A 26882-nucleotide genomic window follows, 5' to 3' on the forward strand; every position below is an offset into this window, starting at 1 on the left:
ACAAGCCGCCGAGTGACAAGGCAGGGAAAACACGTCTGGCATGTTTGTTTTATAAACGAGCTTTTTTATTGCCAACAAAAGGTGGAGTAGGCCGCGACATGGCCTCACTTTTAATTTCTTCAATTTTATTTCATTTCCATTACCTATGCCATCACGTATGGAACTGCGAAACATTTTCAGCTTGAAACATTTTGAAACACATGTTATTGATATTGCTCGCCGTGCGTTTGTAGGATTCTTTATCATCTCAGTTGGCTGGCTGAAGAAAACCTCGCATGGCTCCTCATTTCCTGTCTCGAGTTTGTTTGTTTGCCTTCCCCTTCGGAAGTGCCTTTTTTTTTTTGCTCCTTCGAACTCTTTGATTTGATTAGTGCTAACCCCGCCCCATCTTCTTCTGATTGCTCTATGAATGAATCCCGAAGAATGGCCACAAAGAAGAGAAATCATTCCCCTTTTTATGATTTTTTGCTCGATTTTTCAGCGCTGAAATTGGTTTCGCTTCGTCAGCGTTATCCTTACATATAAATGTGTGTGTGCATGATTCAGAGTCTGATTCTGAAATTAGCTTGTTTCCTGAGCTGTCGCACATGTGCCACGAATTTTCAGCTTCCAAATTGAGTTACTAAAGTGGAATGATGTTAATGAAGCACCGTGTGCTCTTCGCTGTGTGTGTGTGTGTTAGTGTGATTTTTGATTTTTCACTTATATTCCCCGAAATCTCAACTTCCTTTCAGCTATTCGCTACTTTGTGGTTTTTCGTTTTTCGTCTAGCTGACAATTTTACTGATATCGATTGAATTTCAGACGAACGAACCAAGTAGCTGACAGTTTTTAAAGGTTTATATTAGATTAGTGTCATTTTTTGTGAATATGTATATTAAAATTGTGAACTAGCATTTATACTTCACATATTCTACCAATTTGTCTCCCCACAATTTGTTCGATATCTCTTGTACTCTCATGCATCACTTCACTTCATCCGCTCATTTGTCGGTGTAACACTCGCGATGATCTATGCCAATCTATTCCGAAAATCTTTTTCGGGGCCTTTTCTGTTCAATCTACCGCACAGTTGCGACTCATTAAGAAATCATTTTTCACAAGGAGCCAAACAAACAAACGGGCGGCAGCAACAAATAAATGAAGACAATTTGAATGGTGGCACCGGGGGAAGGCATCGTTTGTCTAAGAATAGAAACCTAGGGGAACAGGCACTTGTTGAAAATTAATCGAGAGTGTGTGTGAGAGAGAGAGGGAGAGAGAGAGAGAGAGAGGCAAGATAGCGGGCAATGCCATGACCTCTCATACATTTCCCAGGAAAATCCCATCCCATCCAATGCATGTCTTGAATTCCGGAAAATTACTACAAATAATCCCAAAGATCTTGGCGGAATTTCAATTTATTTACCTTGATTTCTTTTCGGCTGCCTCTACGATTGATGATCCATTTATGTCGCCGTTCTTCTGGCTTTTGGGCTTAACATATTAATTTATTGAATTGAATTAAATTGAATTGAAACGCGAACTAAACGGAGTATTTGAAAGAAATGAATTAGGCGGTATTTGATGGGTTTTTGTTCTTCGCGATGAAGCCACCACACACTTTTTGCACTTTGATCTGCTTTTATATTTTTGTTCACTTAATTTTCGAGTCTTCTCGTGTTTATTTTTGACTTTTGTTCATTGGATTTGCAGCCCTGTGTTTTTTTTTTTTTTGGTTTTTTTTTTTAATATTTTGTTTAATTATACGCTTGTTTTGCTTTGTTTTGGTTGATCTTGCTTTTTAATAACTTAAATGCAATTTGTTCTAATTAATTTATATGATATGTTGAATTAATTGCATTTTACTTTCGTAATATATTTGGACTCTATTTCAGTCTATTTGAGCATTGTTTACTATTATGTAATTAATTATCAATTAGTTTATTAAGAATAAAGTTATTTAAATTTGAATTTGAAAATATTTCAAATATAGAAGATTCTCGTAATAATTCGAAAGTTTTTTTTTTAGTTTCTCTAGGCTTTTGTCTTAAAAAAGGTCTCCGTGCTGAAATGAGAAAAGTTTCGAAAGAAATTAGTGAGTAAGATCAAAACACATTTATTATGGTGCAGTTTATATTGTAGTATAAAATACTTATTAAATAGGAGACGCCTGTGTGGAATCATTTTTCAATTCCATCACATTTCATCGTCTGGTTTTCATTTTATTGCCTTCTGCTTGACCCAAAGACAAAGAAAGGGACGGCAGAGTGCGAAAGAGACGCCGCGATCGTTGCCGTCTTCCATTGAATTATGCTGCAATAAATTTCACCTCATAAGCCAATAATGACGAAAACTTTTGAGTTGCACATTTCGTGCCATGCGGCTGGCCTACTCCTGCCACACCCCCCCCTCCACCGTTTCCCACCTCATCGTGCCTTACCGCCCACCAGCCCCGTCTCTTTCGCACTCATTTGCTCTTCCTTTTGTGCCGCCTGCCTGCATAACAATGTCCTACATTCCCAACACGTACCATCGACAAGAACAACAACAGCAACTTCGGATGCTATTAAACAAGCGAGCAGAGGGGCGTGGCACCAGCCCACTGTCCGCCACCCTCCGCCCCATTTTCCACGCCCATCCGCAGTGCGAGCGAGATAGACTAATGCGAAAGCTGCATACGAAACGTAACGAAAATGCAAAGCCCAAAGTTATTGAGACAGAAGAGTGGCGGAGAAGTGGAAAATCGGGCTTGTCAGACTTGTCGGTATATATAGATGTATATACATATATATATATATATCCGTTTATATATATATATATGTATATATATATATGCATATATGCTATATGCATATCTGTGCGCCAGTGCATTTACCCACATGCATATGCGGGCCGTGATTAAAGCCAACTTAAAGCGAAACTGCGAAAGGCAAGCGAAAAGTTGGTAAGAGATAGCGCAAAAGGAGCGGCAGAGAAAAGATAAAATATGTACAAAAGATTCACTTGGGCAAAAAGAGTTTTTTAAACTCACGACAAAAAAAAAATGAAGAAACTTTGTCATTGGAAATATTCATTGCTAATTTTTCTAAACATACAGCCCACTGAACATTTTACAATTTTTTTGGTTTTTCTTCTTTTCCACAACATCTAATCTGATATTTTGAGGTCTCCACTCTTCGCCGCTTATCTGATTTTCTGATTTTGAAGTAACAATTATTGGAAAATATTATGATACTGGAGAACTCTATTCCTTCATATTCGATCCATATGCAAGGTAGCTGCATAATAATACAATATAAGCACACACCGCCATTTCACCCCTTGCCAATCCCCATCGTTTGATGTACGGTCTAGAACAGTTAAGTAGTTACTATATACGATGGGGCCGGCACAAACATTTCCGGGCTGCTTTCGTTTTCAAGACAAAGCCAGAAGTCGAACTTCTTGTGGGCCAAAAGGGGTTGAGTTAGGGCTTCTTCATCGTCATCGCCAGCTCTGAATCTCGGTCACAGGGCGAATAACAGGGATGGCTTTGGTGGAGAAGACCTCTGTGTTGGGCGACATAAATTGGCGGCGGTTCTATGTATGAAAGGGCATGCCATTAAATAAATATTGTGTAATGTGCCGTCTGCCTCCACCCAATGTTGCGTTCCGAACTATGTAATTAAATTTGGTGTTTTTACTTGTCTGATTCAGTTAGTTTCAGAAATTTACATATGGGCCCGGACATGGGAAGCGACCCATTTGCGCGACCCTTTCACGCGGTTTTGTCGGATTTTTCATTTGGACTTTGTGGAAGCCACTTGCTGAAGGTAAAGAAGATGATTTTAGTTGTACGAGTCTCGTTGGGCGAACTACTCAATGGAAAAGCAGCGGACAGTGGATAGATGGGGTTGATGGCGTTCAAGCGTGTATAAGTCCAGCGGAGAATATTTTCTTCGATGCGAAATATCACTTATTTTAGTTGTTACGTATATTGGAAATATAATATAATATTAAAATTAGTACATCCAACCGAAACTTGTCCTAAAGCAACTACATACAGCACTCTATCCATCTATTGGCATTTTGTTCAACCATTAGCTTTCCTCTCCTTTAAGTGCGCACGTTGGTTATTCTATTTTTAGCTAGACAATTTTTCATCTTCATTCAAGTACTTTAACTAAGTTAGTGCATCGTTATGTACTCTCCTCTTTAGCCACCCATTTTCTTCGCTATTCATCGTCATCACGAGGCACGCTTATTCTCACTTATCGAAGCATACTTATGGGCGCAGGCGAAGCTTAAGTGCAACATTGTTGCTGTGGGCTTGCACGGAAAAAAGTTATACATTTACTTCCAACAAACATGGATATTTCACAACGGTAACTACTTTTGAAATATATGGGGCATTAGCGCGGTCGTTTGCTATATTTTTTCAATATTTACTAAGGATTTTCAACTCAACGGTGGAAAATATTTAAAAAATAATAATAATCTACAGTTAGTACTTGCAACTATTTCTTTGGCAATAAATTTCATAAATTTCATAAATTTTTTAAAATTGTTATCTTTGAACCTAATAACTTTTCTGCCGATCTAAAACTGAGAGCTGACTTATTTTCAAGTGTACCCAAGCTGCTGTTGTTGTTGGGCGAGTGTAAAATAGTGTTTTTGTTGTTTTCTGTGCGCTGCCTCATTGCATTTTCGTTTTTGGGGGCATTCGCTTGATTATGTATATTTACCCTAACACATGGAGCATGGATGGAAGAAGGGGTCGCGGGTAGTTGGCCTGTAATTGCTATTTACACTGGCACACTGGCACACTCACACATACAGATACTCACTCACACATCGAGCGAAGATCCTGGCGCAGGCACAAACACACGAACACATGCACAATTATGTTTGTGTGCCTGATTTGATGGCGATAGCAGGCCAGGCCAGAAACCAAATCAAAGCCAACAGCAAACAAATAAATACAAGCACAAAGAAAGGCGCACACACACACACACACACACAGAGATAGTTACCAACACAAAGAAGACGAGAGAGAGAGCTGGCAGTGTGCATGTATGTATGCAAAATTTTGCAATGGTTTAATGCGCGACCTAAAGACCATTTAAACTAGGACAAATGAGGCCAGGCGCAGGACCCGAAAACCCAAAACCCAAAACCCAGAACCAACAATCCAAAGCCCAAATCCGTAGCTGAAACTCAGATCACAATGGAAGGATATGTCGAGACGACAATAAAGGAAGTCACTTTTGTTTTCAGCCCGCATTATTCGCCATTATGCAGTGTGCTCCACTATAGATTTTTACCAGGCTTAAATCAAAAAAAAAAAAAAAAAAGAAAATAGCGACAAATATGCGACACTTTCGTCCATGTTCCTTCTTCCTAAATATCCTGTCATCTGATTTTTCTACTGCGATGTTGTTTCCTTTTTCCTGCTCGTAAATTGGGTCAAGCGTGAAATGACAATAACTCAAATGAAATCTATCAAAAAACTGATTTTCTACCGAAATCGCAATAAGCAATGACTGGCGCGTTGAACCCTTCCTGTTCCTAAAATATATTTATTATCTTATTGTTGGTTTTCAAGATGAAAGGATTTTGCGATTTAATATAATTAAGCATATAAGTCAAAATATGATTATTTATTGAATATGAAATAATTGTGATAGATTGCTTAATTTGGGTTTAAACAAATGATCTCCAAGCAAGTATACCCGTGATTACCCTGTACCGGAAAAGTTTGATTATGATTCTGACAATTTCTCTTCTGCTTGCCTGACCAATTGATGATGCTGGCTCCGAGTAAATTTATTTCATTTTAATTTATTTATAATATTTTTCATCAATTTAGTTGTTCGGGGTTTTTCATACATTTTTTTTATTTGGGCTTGCAGTCTTTGTTGTTCATTTCGTGTGTGGCTGAGTTTTTACTGGCGTGGCAATTTTCAGTTTATGGACATGATTTCCTCTGCGCTGTTTCTGCTTATATAAATAAATAAAGAGATGCAAAAACAAAATTGAAATGAAATTTCATATGTCCTTATATTGCACAATTATTCCAATTGTTTTTTTGCTTTCAACTTTGCTCCGCCTGAATTTTTTTTACCCCATCGAACGTTTTTTATTTTTTTTTTGTCATTTGTGCATATTAAATGCGAAAGCGCCAGCATTTGCATTAATTTTTTGTGGCCATTTTGATGTTTTTCCTCCATTTTGATGATTCAATATGACAAAATGTGCGGAACCGATTCCGAAACATACACATGCATGCATTGAAATAAAAAACAAACGAAGAGGGGAGAAGGCCCCTGACAATAATTATTTGTGATGGAGGAAGCCAAGTGGCCATTTCTTTGCGAAATTCTGAATAATTTTACGATTGAGCATTAATGGATGTGACAGCGTTTTTTTTAATATAGCCAAATTAAACAAAAAAATGAAAATATGTTTAAGACTTGATGAGTAATTATTTTGCCTTGGGAGAGGATTTGTGCAGTTGTGTTTTAAATAATTAATCAATTATACCGAGGGCCATTATATCTTTTTTATTTAGGAAAGTATTTAGCTGTGGCTATTCATTTTTTTGCTATTTTTTTTTTATCCAAATATAAAGAAATTTAGCTTTGATCAGAAATATAAACCAAAAGAAATTTGTTTAATTTTACTCTCCCAAAAGCATTGCAAAATTTGCCCGCAAACATAAAAGAATTTGTGTAATTCGCGGTAAATGTCGAAACACTCGTTTATTAAATGCCCAAAGGCCCTCTTAAGTTAGCATAAGAACGATCTGGCCAATAGGATGGACCAAAGGGGATGGCTATGCATCAAATTTATTAATAGATCGTCAGAAAAAGACCGTTGAGATCGGGAGATGTTTTTCCCGCTGCGGTTCGCTGGGTTCTCAATGAGCGATGGCCTGGCAAAGATGCCGAAAGACATGAACAAATCATCAAATCAACTCGGCATTTATTTTAAAAATATTGTAACTTTTTCCTATTTCGCTTGAATGTTTTTTTTTTTATTTTGTTTATGTTAGTCTAGCGACGGCAACTGACGCCATAGTTTGTTTACAAACTTGCTTGAACTACAAAACAAAAGGGCTATACAAAAAAAATATGCAGATTTTGGGCTAAATGCCCATTCAAATCATAAAGAAAATACAATGGGAAAACGTGAAAAGATTTAATTTAAAAGGCAATTGAATAAGTGTGCATTTGGCATGTTGCGATATAATTAAAAAATATATATTTTAAGAAAATGCAATAAAAATAATAACTCAAATAAGCAAATGGAATGACATATAGTTAAATAAACATCAATGCTGCAATACCGATAGATTCAAATAAATAGTATTTTTATCTTCAAAATGTACAATAACATTAAAATAATGTTGTTGAACAAACCACAAGGAATTTTCAATAAAAATGTTCGCGTTTTAATTTCAGTAATTTAATAGAAAAACCAAGTAAAAAAAATGTGTACGATGAGCCATTGCTTTTTTGAAAGTATTTTTGGCATATTTAATTATTCATTTTCTATTATTGAACAATTGATAAACAATTGCCTTTTCACACTTCATTACTGGGATGGAATTCCATTATTTGAATACATTCGCAATGGCTAAGCAGAGAAAACATATAGTTTTCTCAATATTTATTCGTTTGAAATATTCTTTGATTTCCCGGTGAAATAGGTCATTCCGATCAGCGCGTACATCCAAAAAGCGGAAGTGTTTGGCAAAAATTGGCCACAAATCAGCGAACTTAGCTCATAAAAAAAAAAAAAACACAAGAAAAATACACAAAAAAAACCATGGGGGCTACACACTGGTGTTTAATTTTCGATATCAGCATATAGAATACGTACATGAAGGAATATATAGGTTTACACACCTTGAGCCACTCACTCAGCCTCAAAGGCAGCCAATTTGGCTGCCAAGCATTTTTTCCGGTTTCCCAGCGATTCCGGTGTTGTCTGCGTATGCTTGGTTGGCGTTGGTTTTTCGTTCGATTTTCACTGGCGTTTGGGGAATATGTCACTTGTCCAAAGTACTATACCCTGTGGCCGCTGCATATCTGGATTTTCAATGCACACGCACTGCATATTGCCACTTTTGTCGACTTTCTTATAGCATTACTTTGCAGTTGGACTTTCATTTGATTTCTGCGGCAGGCTTACATACAACACCGCACGTTGTTAAGCTCGCTGCTGTTTAGGATTGTTTTTCGTTACATTTGATTTTATATATTTCGTTTTTATTTCGTATTTTTATAAATGTATAAAGAGAGAGCACGTTAAAAAAATTTGCAAAAAAAATCAATCGCTTGCACGCGTTGTAAGTTTGAAAAAATATAGGAAATAATATTATGGGGAACGCCGCCAAACGCACGTGTGTGTGTGCGTGCGTGTTCGGTTGAGTGTGTGTGTGCGCGCGAGCTGGTGTGTGTGCGTGCCAAGCACTAAGTGGGAATACTGCTCCAGCTTCCGTTTCCGCTTTGCACTGCACTTCCGTTCAGCTCCGTTCGTTCCGTTCCGTTCGGCGCTTCGATCTCGACACGACTCGACTTTTCTTCACGATTTCCATGTTTCAGTTTCAGTTCTGCTCTGCCCGCAGTCGACGTCGCTATCGCGGTCGGCAGAGACGCCAGCAGTAGCGCTGGCAGCGGGAGAGTTACCGCCGGCGCTGCGGAGTTGCAACTTCTGGAGAGATTCGGTTCTCTCCAAAACTGCATTGGCTACGAACTCTGTCTAAAACCAGTGACAATTTTCGAAATTATATTCTAGATATTTTCTTAATTCCGTACATTGAACCGTATCCCATTAAGTATAATAAGAACCTTTAAAACTATCATCAGCATTTTAATAAGTCATTTTTGATGTTACTTTCGTTAAGCCCCTAAATTTGAATGGGTTTAGACTGCACAATTTTCCGTAACAACAGTTTTTAACAAAATTAAAGAAAATTTTAAAAAGACCTAATGTGAACAAAATTTTTTCTGTAAATCTTTTAACTGCCCGCAGAGTTACACAGGATGCGCGCCTTTAGAAATGCCATTATATTTTCAGTAACTACGGTTAAGTTTTACAAATCACTGCTCACCATGAGCTTTTCTCTAAAATTTACCATAAATAATAGCATTTTGCAAAAACAAAAAGTCTAGTTTAAAATCAAAATTATTTACCAAATTTGTTCTAAATTTTCTAGCAAACAAAATCCTGTCAACATCAAACTACTTTTACGGAAAATCTTTATAACCAACTATCAATTAACAAATGTTTTTAAAGCATTATAAACTAATTTATAATTTTGGAAATGGAAAAAGCGCATTCTTTATTTAATAGCGAAACGCCAGATAGCCTAAAAAGAAGTAATCCCAAGCGTAGTTTTTCGAATCCTTCACACACAAGCACACACACTGGCTCACACACACGCGGTGCAATAACGGTGTTGCGGCTGCCCAAAAAAAAAAAAGCCGCAAGAAGGAGTAGTGGAGAATTTGAATGAATGTGGATATGGATGTGTGGCAGGTGGAGAATATGGGAATGTGGGAAAACCAAATCAAAACGCAGACCCGTGAACGTGTGCGAACACGCGGAAAAACAAATGCAAACTGTTTTTGCTGCAGGGAAATTCGGAAAAACGAAATTCAGCTGAAAAGCCGACGGCGACGCCGACGACGGCAGCACAGCCGAAGCGCCGCCCGAAGTGGAGCCGAAGTCTTAAGCAGACAGACAATTGCGGTAAGCGTGTGTAAGCGGGAGCGGAAGGGCAAGCTGCTCGGCAGTGACTCGAAGTGACGCGATGCCACTTCGTGTCTCTCTGCCGACGTCGCTGCCGCGCTCTCTCCTGCGAGGGAGCGGAGCTTTTCGAAGAGAGATGGACGAGCAGCTCCTCCTGCAGCTGTTTGTCTTCCTGTTGTGCGCTTGCTGCATTGCCATCAGTAATTGACAAATTGCCTACATTGAAGCGCTAATTTTTCAACAAGAGAAAGAAGTGCAACAAAGGGAAGTGGGATTGGAGTAGGTAAGAACAAATACAAGAAATATATTCAGAAAAATCATTTTCACACATTGGCTTTTTAATAATTAGCCGTATATAAATTAGCCTTTAATAAATACAAGTAAAAATTTGTTTAACTATTTTTAGAAAAGCTACCAAACATATAACAAACAAACACATATATAAGTACGAAACTAGAATATTTCCTTTTTATTTAATATAATTGAATTAACAAAATTACAATCAATATAATTAAAAATAAAAATTCAATCTAATTTAAAATAAAACGGTAATAAATTAGTATTAGTTATTTAATTGAGAGTCTAAACATTATACCATTTTTTTTTTTTTGTATATTAATATATTTGGCAGCTTGCAATCACATATTTCGTGAAATACTTAAAATACGCAGGATATGCAACAGAATCTAAAGAGCTGACTACTAACATTTCGTCCTTTCACATTTGGCCCCAGTTAACATTTAGCGCCTAACAGAGATCGCTTCCAACTGCAGCGCTGTTAGCGCCGGGAGCGCAGTCGACGTCTCCAGCGACGCTGGCCGAAAAAAACTCGTTTTTGTGTCTGTGCAGAAGGCATTCACACCGAAAAGTTTTCGCCGCTTTTCCGTCCCTTTTCGTGCTGCACGTGCTTTTCACGTTTTCAAGCCGAACATCCCCTCTCTCGCATTCCCACGCCCCTGGCCCACCGCCTCGCTCTTGGTCACTCTTTCGCCTTTTGTGGGGTTTTTGGCCTGCCGCCGGTTTTGCCTTTTTGCGGTTAACAAAAATATTGCATATTAATGCGGGCACATTCATCGAAAAATGTTTCAAATTGATGCGAATAAATACAACAGATTCTATCAATTTCTTGCTTAGATAAAAAAGACGAGGCCTATCGCCAAACTATGTGTAAACTATTATATGTGTGTTGTAGACCGGAGGTATATCATTCGAACATTAACTTTGCATAAGTTGTATTCATAAATACGCAGGTTTTTTAACTATACGTTCTCATTGTTTTTTTTTATTAATTTGTACTGTAATAAAAATACAGTTTTGCTCTAGATCGGCAATTTTCAAATAAAAATCGGAATTTCCATGTGCATATTAAATAATCTTTTATGGCAGAACCTAATCTCAATAACATTTATTAGATCTTATAAATCGAAGTGCTGATAATAATATTTTTCCACATCTTAAGTTAAAACAAATCAAGAGTTCTAGTTTTTTGAGAAACTTCAAACAAACTGAGGCACCGAAAAAAAAATTTAAAAAATTCAGTTAATTCAGGAAACTCCCGAAATTATTTTGAATTGGCTTTAAAAAATAAACCAACTAATTTAAGAGAGTTTTCCCCACAAACACAAGCACATACACACACCTGAACATTCACAAAAAACACAAAAGGCATTTGTGGCTGTTGTTTCTCCTTTATTTACTAGTAGGTGATGCAATCGAATGCCGCATTCCACCCACACACACACACACACACACGGCGTTCCGCACACACACACACACATGAACACACAAGGACTCTAAAATGTTTTTGTTGTTTACTGTTACGCGAAGTTTTCCACTTTTCTTTTTGTGTTGATTTTAGCACGAATTTTCGAGGTGAAAAGCGGCGCGTGTTAATGCACCACTTCCTGTTGGGCTACTGTACCGTTATTATTTTGTGTGGCATGCCGGCAAAAGAACGGCACTTCTCTCGCTCACGCTCTCTCTCTCTGCCTCTCCGTTGCGATTTTCCGATTTACCCGCTCGCAGTTCGCTCAGCAGAACCGCATTTTCGCCAACGTGCAGCCGGAAAACTGCAATGTGCAAAACTCCGGGCATGCGATTTGAAAATTGTGTCGTCAGCTTGACACAATTTTCCAGAAAATGCGCCTGGAATGGAGCGGAGGAATAGCCAGCCGAAAACCAGTAACAAAAACGGGAGCACTGATATAGGGGTTATTTGCGGGTAATCGGGGCTAGGGGTATAGCTTTGCAGCGGCGCATTACGAGTTTTTCGGCTTCGGGAATCGGGAATCGGGATTCGGGATTTGGAACTCGGTTCTGCTTTTGTTGATGTAGGTCTGGATTTTCAGGACACGTGTCCCCGGCGGTATTGCGTTGGGTGGTCCTGCAGTGGGTGGGCTTTATAATTGGCCGATTTTCGTTTTATCTCGAATATTTTTAATTTTATTTGAAAATTGTACAGAATTATATTAATTATACAGGTTCCTATTATTATATAGGTATGCAAGCTAAATACATATTTAAATCTGTTCCCTATAATTTGTGTACATGTGTGTGTGTAAGTCCGGTTGTACGCGGTTGAGTATGTGTGCGTGTGAGTTCAATAGCATTTTGGGCTGGCAAATAAAAAATAAATAAAACCAAAAGTTTGCAGCTGCAGTGCAGTGAGAGAGAAAATGGCTTGGCAAAAGGGAGAGAGATAGGCTGAAGTGAGACAGATAGCTTAACAGTCTGTTAACGCTTCGAGAGATTAAAGGAAAAGCTTTTAAGAGACAAAAATATTGGCCAAGAGACTTTTAATAGCCCTGCAAAGTGATCGTTTCCCTTAGGCGATCTGAAATATGTGAAATACAAATGTAAGCAAAGTTCAGTTTTGAAATGAAGCTAAGAGAAAGACATATAAATTTCTTTATCGGTTACAATTCGAAATATCCTATAAAAGGGGATTAATATATTTCTACAATACTAATTCTTATTAATATTTATTACAAAATAGTCTTAATAGTCTATATTAGGCTTAACGCTGTGTAAAATTTACATCGGTACTTACGATACTTACCACCTTTTCAGGTGATATATATAAAAGTCATCCTATTTAAGAGGTTCTTTGTTAACGATAAAGGAGTGGAACTCCTATGGAATATATGGAATATGCATATTTTTTAATTCCGGTGTTAAAGGCTGATTCTTTAAAATAGCGTATCTGATAGGCTAGTGATAATGATTAAAAACACATGTATGTACTTAGACTCCGTAGATACCGAAAAGACATTAGACAATAATTATTACTATATAAGCAGTTTTCACTCGTCTCAATCAAATCGCTCAATATAAAAGGAATGGAAACCACTCGACGGTGTCCACTTTGTAGTGATCTATTTATCTTTAAGTTCCACAACCCGGATAAGATTAGTATTCGGAAACGTTTTCGCTAAGGAAGCATGTAATCTAGTGTGCTTTAATTTGAGAAGCATGAGTAAGAAAAAGAACTTGGATTTGTTTGACCGACCGGTAAATAAAATATACGTTTAATATACGGAGGAGGGGTGATAAGGACCCATTCTACAATAAATTGTGTTAATTCAAAAATCAGCAAGTAAACATAACAATGGGAACATGTTTAGGTGTGAAGTATGTTCAGATGGGAGCTATAAGGCATGAACGATGTAGTAGAGTGACTTAGTTTACTCAACTAAGTAAACTAAACTAGACAATTTATTTCTAAATTATGATTTCAGTTATCTATTGTAGGAGTTGGTATTGTAAAGTATTTTAAAAAATAAGCATTGACTATCAAAAAATAATCATTTATTTTAGAGTGGATTATTCTTGATCAGGATCAATAGCCGATTCGATCTGGCCATTTCTGTCTGGCTGTCCAACCATATGAACGTCCAGATCTCAGGAACTATAAAATATAGGTGAAGGAACATCGATGTTGGCGGACGTCCATGTTTTCGATGTTTTTGGCGAAATATATATCGATTTTTTAAACATGGATGTTTTAAATAAAAACAAAAAAGTATCTGTTTAGTTAAAAGATTTTTTTCTTTTTCAATATGGCTTAAATAAAAAGTCAGTATATTAACTAAAACATAACGAACTTATTGTCATCTACGTTATCATCCGCGGCTGGTCCGATAAATGCACCTATAAAAAAAATATACTTATTAATGCAATTAAATAAAATAAGAAGTAATCCAGTATGCAAATATATACATGCACCCTTAGACGGGAATTGAAAACTAAGATTTCAGATATTTATCCTTGTCTTCCACGACGCCAGCCAACCCAACCAGCAAGTCACAATAAATTTGCAATATGCTCTAAATAATTGTATTAGAAAATATGGAAAATTAATTTATACTTACAATTTTCTCCTCCAATGCGCAGTAGAGATGGAAAAACATCGATTTTGGCGATTTTCCGAGAACATCGATGACACTGATGTTTCTCCACCTCTACTATAAAAGTTAGGAAGCTCCCTCCTAGCACACTTATGTATTTTAATTCGTAACATCTATCGATTAGCCAGAAAAAATATGAAGTTTGACGTTGACATTTCCAATAGATGAGTAAAGGGTATCTGAAAGTCGGCTAACTCGACTATAGAATTCAACAACTTTTCAGTTCCCATGTGATTAGTGGGCGTGCCAGTCATTGCCGCCTCCCGATGAGCTTGATTTGAATTTTTTCTACTGGCGCTGACGAATCTCCCCCTCCGGAAAACGATTATTCTTCTTGGGTGTTGCAAGTATATGCTGCCTTCCTTAAGTGAGGGAGTCCCTTTTTTTTGGTGGGTGTATGTGCTTGCCACATGATGACACTTAGGATTGCCAACGACCGAAAGTTATGTAAATTTTATCGCAAGTTTTATTTTTCTGATTTTCAAATCGTAAACTTTTCAGGAAGCAAACGAATCACTACCACAAACCAATTGCAGAGCGACAAAAATGTAATTAAAGCTCGAAATAAAATAAAGGGAAATAATGAAAAAAGGAAGTAAACCTGAGGAGGGTTCGTATGATCAGAATGCAAAAAGCTATATAAATAGGCCAATCTGACAAAGTATATACTGAGTTCAAGATCAAAGTTTTAGACATTAACCCCTTTAAATGCCAATTGCCCGAAGAAGTTGGTAAATAAAAATGTGTTAAAGTTAGAACTTCAGAGCCAACGCTTTTCCATTTGGTTCTATACATATTTGCAAAATTTGGAATTTTCGGAGAAACGCTTTGTCCACTCAATGTTTTACGTAATTCAAAGAGCATATCTGCTTTGGCTTAGCAGGACACTTCTTCTGCAACGTTGCAATAACGCAACTAAAACAATCTTAGACCAAATGTACAACATTTTTATACCCGCTACTTGTAGAGTAAAAGGGTATACTAGATTCGATGAAAAGTATGTAACAGGCAGAATGTAGGGTTTTCGACAATATAAACTATATATATTCTTGATCAGGATCAATAGCCGAGTCGATCTAGCTCTGTCCGTATAAAGTTCGATATCTCAGGAACATTAAAGGCTGGAATGTTGAGTTTCAACATAAAGATTCTTGATGGCCATGCCCACATTTTTAAACCAATTAGCGATATTTTTCGCAATTTTATTAGACATGTTCTATAGATTTTCCAAAAAACTTTGTGCCACGCCCTAAAACCGCCACATTTTTGAAAAATTGTTGGATGTTCTTCATAATTTTATTAGGCGCTTAAATTTGCTGATTTTTATAGTATTTGGCTAGTTACATTTCCTTTTCTGAGTTGCAAACCACAGTCTCCCCTGTCGTAAATCTACTTAATCTCATCCAAATAGAGTATCTTAACAGATTAAATATTTTATAATTTTGGCCGAAAATAGATTAAAGTAAATTCTAAACTATGTTAGACCTCCAGTATTGAAATGTCTAGAAAACTGGGCCCAACCACTAAGGGTTATGTGATAGATTTAGTCGACGCCTTGGAAATGAGCTGAAAAGACGCGTTAAGGTATATCGACGTATTCCTTCACAACAATCTCCAGATATATTGGCTCCCTATGATCGTTGGTGAGGACGCGCAAGTCGTGATTGCTAAGGCGCATATAGTTTTTGTTGGATAACATGAAGTCGAGAGGATCCTGCGATTTGTGGAGACCGCGGACCTTCATGATGGAGCTCCTAGTGATATCTAGTCGTCGGCTGAGTACAGTCATCGCCACGTGGATGGGGCATGGCAGATCCCTGCTGACCATCCACAGAGCTAGGGTGTCCTCGTCTTCTAGACCCTCGAACCGCTCCTTCCTTCCCTCCACAGTGCCCATCGGGTTCCTGCAAATCATCACGAGCAGTGGCAAATGTCCGTCGAAATGGTCGTAGGCTTCTGGTAAGCCTGAGTTCGGTGTGAGCATAAATCTGACGGCGGGCAGGGTGCAGGGCTTATTCCGAACGCCCCCGTAGCCCAGCACGGAAATGCACTCTGTCTTGGCCAGCTGGAAGGCCCTGGGACTGAAGATCATTAGCATCTGTTCGCCCTCGAAAATCTCACGCAACTCCTTTCCCGGCTCATCCAAATGCCGGGATACAAAGTGTGCCAATAGAGTGTCGTTCATCACAGCCGGACATTCGTCGTTGTTTAAAGGACACGCATACTGCACCGAATTAGTCAAGACCTTCTTAAAGGGAATTCTCTGTTTCCGGAAGTGCTGGCGATATTCATGATCCGACGTGGCGTGCAGCCACCGCAACTGGCTCATTCGCAACTCTATGTCCTGCACCTTATCAGCGTGACTCAGCTTATCGAACTCGGTCACAAAGTACTGTGTCCTTTCCAGGGACTCCTCCGAGTCCTTGAACAGCGGTAGACCAACCCAGCCCGCGTCTAGGCGATCAATGGGCTGGAACTTTAGTTTTTCGCCCCGACGATAAAGCCCGCCGATCCGTAGGTCTTGTTGGTTTTGTACCCTCTTAAAATTCGAATTCATCCACGCCTCCGTAAAGCTATCGTCGGAACGCAAAGGCTCTAGTGGCTCGAAATCGGATTTAACAATCGGACTGATAGACTTCTTCAAACACAATTTATCTGGCGTAGAATTACCGGATACTTTCATAGAAGAGCTCTCCACTGGATTAGGGTCGTGTGAACCCCCAAACATCTCACTGTCACTACTACATAAATGAGTCTTCAACGCTGAGGGTATGGCTGCCTTGGGCCCTGAGCCTCCATGTAATGCGATGGTTTTATCGGGATAACATCGTTTCGATTCACCTTCTGGTCTACAAGGACAGATAGATGATGATGGAAACAACATCGATTCATTGATCATGGTATTTCTGGACTTATTCTTAAATCTAGACGATTTCGGCCCACCAACGTTCCTAAAATCGATATGACATCTGTGTTTGGTCGTTTCACTGCAGTTATCGACTTCACGAATTTTTGGGCATAATGATTTTATTTTTTTCGTAGTATATTTAGCTGGAAATATACCGCATTTATAGGATTGCATGGACTTTGGATTTTTTAAATGTGAACCGGTGGATCGACTCTGGAATTTGGGCAAATCCTGGTATGGCTCAATCGTTGAACATTGATTTTCATGTTCCTCGTTGAGCATTGCGTCTGTTTCCTGATCTAGGACAGTTTTACCTTTGATTTTTTGAATGAATTTGTTTATATCAGGTTTTCTTGGAATCAATGTCGATTTAGAAGTATTTTCTATGATGTTTACCTTTTCGAGTGGATCGTAATCAGCTTCATTCGATATATTTCTTTCAGGAACCCATTCGGTCTCTTTACTCAACCGCTCATCAAGAGATTTCAATGAAGCCGGCTCTTCAGTGTCAGCATTTCTTTGGCGTTCCATAGAGAACAGCTCCAAGGAAGTTAGAGGAATTCCCAAGCACTCAAAATGAGTATTGCGCCTATACAAATTCACAAAGCCTATTCCTGGATGAGTGGTATCCTCTGAAGATTGCGATATTTCCTCTTCGATTTCGGTATTTTGATCGGTTTTCCCACCCACCTCACGCTCTGGTTTAGCTTCGACCATACGAGGCGCGGGAAGGCAGAGGTGGGTCTCGATTTCGTGGACCAACTTCAAATAACCGTTGGCAAGGTTTTTCAGAATGCCCAACTCTAAGTTATTGAAACAAAGTTGACTTGAACTATAGACTTATAAGATATAGAACATACTCTGCGGTGCCATTTCTGGACCCATTGCCTTACCGCCATCACCATCCTCCTCCTCAGCATCCTGACCATTCTCAAATTGGGAATCCGGAACTCCACGGTGATTCTGTTTTTTTTTAATACGCGCTAGGGTCTTTTTCTCCGAGTAGCAGAACTTTTTGGCCATTTCATTTAGACTAATTTAAAAACTGTACCTAAACATGAAATTTTACCAGACTTTCACATAGATCAAGCAAAAAAATTGCTTGCCATCTGATTGATAAAACGAACGAGATACGATTACAATTTTCTGCTTCGAATAAATATCGAATAAACACATAGGCAATTGTTTTAAAGAATTTTCCCAAAAATTTACTAACATCTGTAAATACTTTCCAACGAAGGCTTTTAATTTTAAGCTCTACACTTATGTACATATATGCCACGAATCATTTTCTGGGTTCCTCTTCCTAAATGATCACAATTAAATCAACATCTATTGAAATTGAATATATAAATTTACGTTGTGGAGAACTTGCCAAGACTCAAATATAAAATAGTATGTTTAATTACAATTACAAATGCGATTGGAGATTATTCAAATCTAATTTAGTTCCAGGAACGAAGCATTCGATTCCCGGAAACCAAACGTATGCCACTCGCTTGGCCAACAATTTTTTGGCTACTTCAGGTGGTTGGTATTTCTCAGTGAATCACTCATCCGGCGCAGATTAAGACCTTCGCGCCGAAGTTGCCGAGCAGTATAAACTTTACGGCAGTCGAGGGTCTCGAGAGGTCTTTTAACTTATCAACAAAGAAGGGAACAGGTGTTCCAGCCAAGAGCCGATCGCGATTTTATTGTGCCGTCGAGCTGAGCCAGCTGCTCTGGGGCCAATTCACCATACGATAAGCCCAAGATACAAGCTCAGGTGTCTGCACAGGTGCAGTTCCAGCGAAGTGTTAACGTGAAAAAGTTTGAATTAAGGATTATTGTGCACCTTTGCCAAGAGCAAATATAGTAAATGTTTGAGTAAAATAAAGGTAACGGCAATAGCGCTGAAAAACAGAATCAAAAAGATTCCACGAGCTACAGATACTAAGTTTCTTATCAACAGCGAATATTGGGGGAAGCCAATTACAAATCTAAGTGTAAAATCATTTCATTATTAAGTATTATTATAAAGCTTTGTGTCTGCATGAAAGACCTTCGAAGAGAGCTACTGTCTGGTTACTCTGCCATCCAAAGAAGTTAGCTGCAAGGGACTTAGATTCGGAATTGACCTCTAATATCTAATCGTTTTTCGATCACCTGTCGCTATGTGAACATATTAATCCGCGTGAAGATAAGGTCCCTCTGCATACCCATTAAGCCTGCTCCAACACAAAATCCAAATGAATTCAGAAGCTTATCACCTGGCGATAAGGACGGGGGAAAAAAATAGCGAAAGAAACTGGAAACGGGGGAAATCTAATCGATGGGTACTCAACCCGATTTCCGATATAGCCTGCCCACCTTTTAATGTGTTAATGGTCAGTGGATTGGGCTGGGTTTGATTCAGTTAGTGGCGTGCTGCCGGCGCGAATTGTTTTCACTCTCTACGAAGAGTAGAGTTCTATAGGCTTATTTGTTTATATTTTTTTTTTTTTAGTGTCGGAATGAAAGTGATTTTTGCAACTATATGGCTTATAGCCGGAGCTTGGTCGCAAAGCGCAGAGCAGTTGGGATGCATTTGGTATGGTCAGAGTCACATGATAGGTGCCCATTGGGTGAATAAGGGCGACACGAATCCAGCGAGACCTCTGAATAGCCCAACTTCAGAAGCCATATTCGCCAAGCGATGTCCAATGTTGTACAAGGAGTACAAAGGTGAAAGTGGGGAGGATGAGCTCAGTCTGTGCTGCGATGCGGCCCAAATCGAGACCATGGAATCTGGATTATCACAAGCAGATGGTGTCTTCTCCAGATGTCCCACCTGCACAAGAAACATGGCCTTGACCGTATGCGCCATGACCTGTGCCAAGAACCACACTCTCTTCTTGACCGCCTACAATGACACAAACGATGCAGGAGTGGACTATGTGAAATACATTGACTATCGACTTACAGATGATACGGTATCGAAGATCTACAACAGCTGCATTGGTATACAGCACACGCAAACCGGACGTCCTGCCATGGATCTGGGCTGTGGCAGCTACAATGCCAAGACCTGCAACTACCGGAGATGGTACGAGTTCATGGGCGACGTTTCCGGCGACTACGTGCCGTTCCAGATCAACTACAAATGGTCGGAGGACGCGGAGGAGGGTTCCAATGAGATATACCTCGATCTGAGCCCCCTGAAGTGCGGCGAGAGTTACGAGGACAGCTACGCGTGCGCCTGCATCGATTGCGAGGAGTCCTGCCCGTTGACCGATGCTCCTACGGGTCCCGACGAGCTGTGGAAGATCGCAGGATTGTATGGAGTCACCTTTATTCTGGCATTAATCATCGCCTGCGCCCTTTCGTTCTTTATTTTCTGGGGTGCTTTTGGCAAGACATCGGCTCCTAGTGTCTGCATGCCCACCCTCTTCGGCGAGTTTTTCTACCATGGCTTCCGCATCTGGGGCACCTTTTGTGCCAAACACCCGGTCATAGTTCTGGCACTCTGTTCCTGGGCCATCGCCGGACTGTCCTTCGGCATTCGGTACATGACCATCACTACGGATCCTGTGGAACTATGGGCAGGCGAGGAAAGTCAGACGAGGATCGAGAAGGACTATTTCGATCAGCACTTCGGCCCGTTCTATCGCACCAACCAGATGTTCGTAAAGGCCGTCAATCAGACATATGTAAGTAGCAATAAACTAGGCTGTTAAAATGTCAGTTTAAGTAAAAAGGTCATTTGAAATCGCAACAATAATAGACACTAAAATTGTCCAGTTTTGTGTAACTTGTTTAAAAGCCCTCCTAAAAATCTATCAAAATCTTCGATACTCTTTACAGTTCACCCACGAAACTTCCAATGGTGTCCTGAACTTTGGTCCAGCCTTCGAGTATAACTTCCTAAAGGAAGTCTTCGAGCTGCAGGACTCTATTATGAAATTGGGTATGGCGGATAATGAGGGCCTCGATAAGATCTGCTATGCCCCTGTCTTAATGGCTGGTGAAACGCCCACAGTCGATCGCTGCGCAATCCAGTCGGTTTATGGATATTTCCAGCACGATATGGATCGTTTTGAGAACTCTTATGTCGATAGCAATAACTATACCATTAACTACCTCAATCAATTGGAGGATTGTCTTCGGTGAGCAACATATTTCTAAAAAAAAAAAAAAATACAAATACAAATATAATGACGAAAGCTAATTAAGTCAAGATATTTAAGTTTTCTTGCCAGACCTGGTTCATCCAAAATTTACCATTTCGTGTTTTCAGAGTCCCCATGATGGAGGATTGCTTTGGAACATTTGGCGGACCCATTGAGCCTGGAATTGCAGTCGGTGGCATGCCTAAGGTGGCGGTGGGTGAGGATCCGGACTACATGCTGGCCACCGGACTAGTGCTCACCTTCTTGGGTCGGAACTATAACGACGAGTCCAAGCTGGAGCCGAATATGAAGTGGGAAAAGCTATTCGTGGACTTCTTGCGGGACTACAAGAGCGATCGACTGGACATCGCCTACATGGCCGAGAGATCCATCCAGGATGCGATTGTGGAATTATCCGAGGGAGAAGTGAGCACTGTGGTCATCAGCTATGTGGTGATGTTCGTGTACGTGGCCATAGCTTTGGGTCACATTCGCAGCTGTCGGGGCTTCCTGAGGGAGTCTCGGATAATGCTGGCCATCGGAGGCATAGTCATTGTCTTGGCATCAGTGGTGTGCAGCTTGGGCTTCTGGGGTTACCTCGATGTAACCACCACAATGCTGGCGATCGAAGTGATTCCGTTTTTGGTGCTCGCTGTTGGAGTGGATAATATCTTCATAATGGTGCATACGTACCAGAGACTGGATCATTCGAAATTTAAGACCACACATGAGGCAATCGGAGAGGCCATTGGCCAGGTGGGTCCATCGATACTCCAGACGGCGGGTAGCGAAATGGCCTGCTTTGCCATCGGGTGTATTTCGGATATGCCCGCTGTAAAAACCTTCGCCATGTATGCCGCCATCGCCATTCTCCTGGACTTTCTGCTCCAGATCACCGCGTTTGTGGCCCTGATGGCCATCGATGAGAAGCGTTACTTGGACGGACGACTGGACATGTTGTGCTGTGTAAAGAGTGGTGGAAAGAAGATCAATGACGAGGATGGCGATGGCGTGGATAGACCCAAGGAGGTCGGCTTGCTGGAGACCTTGTTCAAGAACTTCTATTCCCCCTTCCTACTGTCGAAGTAAGTGAGCGCACCTGGGCACTCATTTACATACTATCCTAATTTTAACTGCCATTTTAGGCCCGTTAAGGTGTCCGTGCTGCTGATCTTCACCGTGATTACCTGCCTTTCGCTTATGGTGACGCCCTCTATTGAGAAGGGTCTAGATCAAGAGATGTCCATGCCGAAAAACTCCCATGTGGTCAAGTATTTCCGCTACATGGTCGACCTGCTAGCGATGGGAGCTCCGGTCTACTGGGTCCTCAAGCCCGGACTCAATTACTCCGAACCGCTGCAACAGAATCTCATATGCGGCGGAGTCGAGTGCAATAACAACTCACTGTCCGTCCAGCTTTACACGCAGGCCCAGTACCCGGAAATTACGTCATTGGCCCGACCGGCCTCTTCCTGGCTGGATGACTATATCGATTGGCTGGCCATCAGCGATTGCTGCAAGTACAACGTCACCACCGGCGGATTTTGTTCCAGCAGTGAGTATTCATCGAATCCTTTCGTTTTTTCTACTTCAATAATATTGCAATGGTATTATAGGAAAAATGTTATAAGGTCACAATCAAAACGATATAAAAAGCATGTAACCATTATTATTGTTATTTCTAGACTCCAAAAGTGAAGACTGTCTGCCCTGTGAACGAGGATTTACTGAGAATGGCCTAAGACCTGATGCCGAAACCTTCAACAAGTACATTCCCTATTTTCTATTCGATCTGCCAGATGCCGAGTGTGCCAAGGCTGGTAGAGCTTCATACGCTGATGTGAGTAATATCCTAATTAGGGATTTATAATTATAACTACAAATAACTTTTTTTTTCAATGATAATAGCATTTAGAATAGACATATTGCAGATATAGAATACATTTATTTAGATTTAACTTTTGTTTACATTCTTAAGCTTGGGAAATGAATATAACTGAATCAAATTACATATTTTTTATTTTTTAAGGCCGTGATCTACACCATCGACGATGTGGGAATGTCCACTGTACAGGACAGCTACTTCATGCAATATTCCACAACATCGACCACCTCAGAAGAATTCTATTCGCAGCTGCGCGAAGTGCGAAGAATTTCTGGGGAGATAAATGCGATGTTCAAAGAGAATAACGTGGACGCGGAGATATTCGCGTACTGTGTTTTCTACATCTACTACGAGCAGTACCTGACGATCTGGGGAGATGCAATGTTTTCGCTAGGAATGTCCTTGGTGGCCATATTCTTGGTCACTCTATTGATCACTGGTCTGGACATCACATCAACGTTCATCGTTCTCTTCATGGTGATCTGCATATTGATCAATATGCTGGGCATGATGTGGGCGTGGAGCATTAATCTTAATGCCATATCGCTGGTGAATCTGGTGGTTTGCGTGGGCATTGGAGTTGAGTTTGTGGCGCATATAGTGCGGTCCTTTAAAAGGGCGGAAGGAACTGCCCAGGAGCGGGCACGCCACTCCCTTAATGTAACCGGAAGTAGTGTCCTCTCCGGCATAACTCTCACCAAATTCGCGGGCATCGTTGTCCTGGGCTTCTCCAATTCGCAAATCTTCCAGGTGTTCTACTTCCGGATGTATCTGGGCATTGTCCTTATTGGAGCAGCCCACGGCTTGATCCTGTTGCCTGTTCTCCTCAGTCTCCTGGGTCCACCACAAAAATTGGCCAGAAGCTCAGGAGCCGAGCCCACCGCATCTATCACCATCACAACCAACTGATCGCAATAAAAAAAATAATTATATACATATATATATATATATATATATTTAGTCAGTAAGGTGTGCCTGTCAGTGTGTGTCTGAAATCCTTTGTATGCCTGCCTTAAACGGTCTGATTTTTCTATGCACAAAGAGCTTTTAATGTAAAAATAAATCGAACAAAACCGACAAAATTGACAATTAAATGGACTATTTAACTTAATTTCGTAATATTTGTTAAGCTTAAATTACACAAAATATATATTATAGTAAATAAAATTTCAACTAGATAGATTTCGATGAAATTAAGTGAACGCCATTTCCCATTCGAGACCTACTAGCTATTTTCCACTTAATCCAGCCTTAAGTTCGTGGAAATAGAGTTTACCCATTCTTTTTGTACAGTTTTACGTATATTTATAAAGATAATTTCTCCTTTAAAACGTGCATTTGGCCCAAGACAATTAACAATGGGGGGTTGAGCCTTTTGCCCATAGTTTATCGTCGTCGCACCTTTGCGTTTTATGGCTTAAAGCGACCAACTGCCGCGTGCGGCGTCAAAACAATAAACAAAAAGTCGCACAACCCAACGATTTCCCGGCCCCGGGCTTCTGGCCAACCCCTGTTTATCCTGAATCCTTGGTGCCCTGGTCCTGGACTTTCGGAATACACAAAACGTCTTACGCCTTTTGGGCAGAAGTTTAACTTCAGTTCAGATTTTTTAATGATATTTCCTATTCGCTTTGGTCGAAGCTTGGGTGCTCTTACCCGGATTACGATTGCCTAACAGTTTCCGAGATGATTATGTTGAGTTTTTGCATAGGGGGATATAAATATATTTGTCAAGAAACAATTAACTTTTACGCCTATCAGCTATCAGCTATCCCATCTTACCCATTTTCGGCATTCTCAGGTCAACCTGTTGAGAAAGGGAACTTGCTGGGTCGTCGAGGCTCCAAAAGGGCGAATGGAGTAAGTTTTCCTGATGATGGCTTTCTTGTTTTTAACTGTTCTCGCCGCATGCTGGCCAGTCGAGTGTTCTGCGGCTTATGGAAACCAGACACACACAGAGAAAAGCTGGAGGAAAATCGCTTAACCCTCGAAATGAGTCGAGTGTTTTTAATTAAAATTAATAAAGTTTAGAGTGTTGTTCCGCATGCACCGTGGTCAGTAAGCCAAGCAATTTGAGGGATGCGGTTCCCGCTTCTGCCGCTTTTCCAGATTTTCTCGCCCTCAATCATAATCACCTAATGAGAAAGAGAAATGTGTGCGGCATTAAGATTCATGCCTCATCGAGTCGCCGGCACTTCAAACGGCCGACAATTGAAAGGCATAATTATAAATGTATCAACTAATGCATATGGCAAAATCAATTAGCAATTACCAGCACACTCACATCAACAGATGAAGTGCAAATCAGAGAACTGCAGCCCGCCACTCGCACTCTACGTCCACCCGATAAACACTCGGTACTCTAGGCACCCCGTTTTTTTTGACACCCTACTTGCGGCAACACAAAATACTCGAGTGTTTTACCGACGTTGTGTTTTTGTTACGAGTAAAAAAACCACCCGAGGCCTGCTGCGCAAGAGCCGTATGGGTGAGTGGACGCACAGTCAACGATCGGCCGCAGGTCATTTTTTGTATGCGGGCTGCAGTTCTCTGGTCATTTTTTGTACGCCTAAAATTTGTATGGGTGGAAGCGTGACGGGTATAAGAAATGAAGGGTAAAAGGGAATACCCAAGAAAATTTTTGTGCTCATGTCTTTGCTCTTTGATGGACTCAATGGGTGCCTCCCATTTCAAACACATAAAGTAATTGCAATTAAAGACGGCATTTGTTGATTTTTACGTTTTTTAATGTCTCAATCTAAATAATAAAAACATAGTGGGCTTAAAAAGTATCTATTAAATATAAGGACTTAATGTTGTTGGATCAGGTAGTAAGTCATCGACGTCTACCTGTTCCCCATAGATAGCGCCGATTTGTAGGAAAAACTTCACCAAATTTTTAAATCCGGCTCCGGTTACTGCAGAAAACGGCCGACAATCTTGGACAACCCATTGGGTGCATTTTTCAATAGCTACTTTCTTGTCGTTTTCCGAAACAATTTTTAATTCCGTTGGTCGTCTTAATGTTAGACAACATTTATGGCGGGATAAATTGGAGGTGTTTTTGTGTAAAAATTTGAGCACTTTCTGGCATTGCCTGCAGAACAGCCATCCGTCCAGAACAGTTTCATCTTCCTTTAAAATGTCACATAAAATGCTCCAAATAACACTTTTTCCTTTATGTTTATTGGCAACTGAGTATGTTCCATTGTTAATTTTATTTTTAACGAAATCAGCCGCTTCTGCCATTATTGTGACCTTTTCCTTTGGCTTCCAAATAATACTGAATCCTAACAAGCTAGTAATTGCATCGTAAAAAACAAAAAAGGGGCAATTAACAGCCGAGACACTGGACCAAAGACACAAGAACTCAACAATCATTATGTATGGCGCCATTTGACTCGACTACCTACGAGACCACTCGAGTATTTTTGGAAACACCCGAGTATTTTTGGAAACACCCATGTGTTTAACGGTATACCCACAAGTGTTTTTCTCACTCATCCCTTTTTAGGCACTGTGTGAGCGGCACCCGCGACGCAAAACACCGTATTGATTCGGGTGCGCACACAACGGGGTGTCTTGTCTGCATGTTCAGATTTATACTGTGTGTTTGTAAGTACCCGCGATGTGCGTGGCGAGTAGCACCCGCACACAAAATTGTAGGGTGTGAGTCGAGTGGTAAAAAAGTGCCACCCTTGCAGTTCTCTGCACTGCAAATTGAGTTGTCCGTGTGAGAGTGTGTGTATTTTCCCATATTTCCATTGCTGCGCTCGCGCGCCCGTGTGTGTGTGTGTGTGTGTGTGTGTGTACGTGTGTTGTAGGGTGGGAATGGT

The 26882-nt window shown here is 40.2% G+C and overlaps 3 protein-coding genes across 7 annotated transcripts in view, besides 3 other annotated features; 1 reads left to right on the forward strand and 2 right to left on the reverse strand.

The window, feature by feature from the left end:
• shakB (shaking B) overlaps positions 1–11624 on the reverse strand; it is a 165980-nt gene extending 154356 nt beyond the window's left edge. The window contains exons 1-3 of one of the 3 annotated variants that reach the window (NM_001258859.2): positions 9552–9666; positions 7872–8187; positions 1409–2047 (exon numbers count right to left, since the gene is read on the reverse strand). The gene's annotated coding sequence lies outside the window, so the exon portion shown is untranslated. Of the gene's footprint in view, positions 1–1408; positions 2048–7871; positions 8544–9551; positions 9667–11535 lie in introns of those variants that run through there. The other 2 variants (NM_001298574.1, NM_001258858.2) reach the window with 2 other exon arrangements.
• Positions 11625–13543: 1919 nt separating this feature from the next.
• Positions 13544–14336: a mobile genetic element.
• A 736-nt stretch (positions 14337–15072) lies between these two features.
• Positions 15073–15429: a mobile genetic element.
• A 116-nt stretch (positions 15430–15545) lies between these two features.
• On the reverse strand, positions 15546–18133 carry CG11227 (uncharacterized protein). Of its 3 annotated transcripts, NM_167719.2 has the most exons (3): positions 17928–18133; positions 17431–17837; positions 15546–17348 (listed from the first exon to the last, which is right to left on the reverse strand). In NM_167719.2, the coding sequence occupies exons 1-3, from the start codon at positions 18055–18057 to the stop codon at positions 17334–17336; spliced, it is 552 nt and encodes a 183-aa protein (NP_728372.1). In that variant the 5' UTR covers positions 18058–18133; the 3' UTR covers positions 15546–17333. The 3 variants fall into 3 exon arrangements, with proteins under 3 accessions (NP_728372.1, NP_608416.1, NP_728371.1); NM_134572.3 differs by having other exon boundaries at positions 15546–17837; NM_167718.2 differs by having other exon boundaries at positions 15546–17837; positions 17895–18133.
• A 1309-nt stretch (positions 18134–19442) lies between these two features.
• On the forward strand, positions 19443–24077 carry Npc1b (Niemann-Pick type C-1b). The gene is made up of 6 exons (NM_134573.3): positions 19443–20702; positions 20857–21158; positions 21290–22246; positions 22307–22716; positions 22847–23001; positions 23191–24077. Exons 1-6 carry the CDS (start codon positions 19527–19529, stop codon positions 23953–23955), a joined length of 3765 nt encoding a protein of 1254 aa, NP_608417.2. The 5' UTR covers positions 19443–19526; the 3' UTR covers positions 23956–24077.
• A 1274-nt stretch (positions 24078–25351) lies between these two features.
• Positions 25352–26757: a mobile genetic element.
• Positions 26758–26882: the final 125 nt, after the last annotated feature.

The sequence above is a fragment of the Drosophila melanogaster genome, chromosome X, assembly GCF_000001215.4.
Source record: "Drosophila melanogaster chromosome X".
NCBI classification, from domain to species: Eukaryota; Metazoa; Arthropoda; class Insecta; order Diptera; family Drosophilidae; genus Drosophila; species Drosophila melanogaster.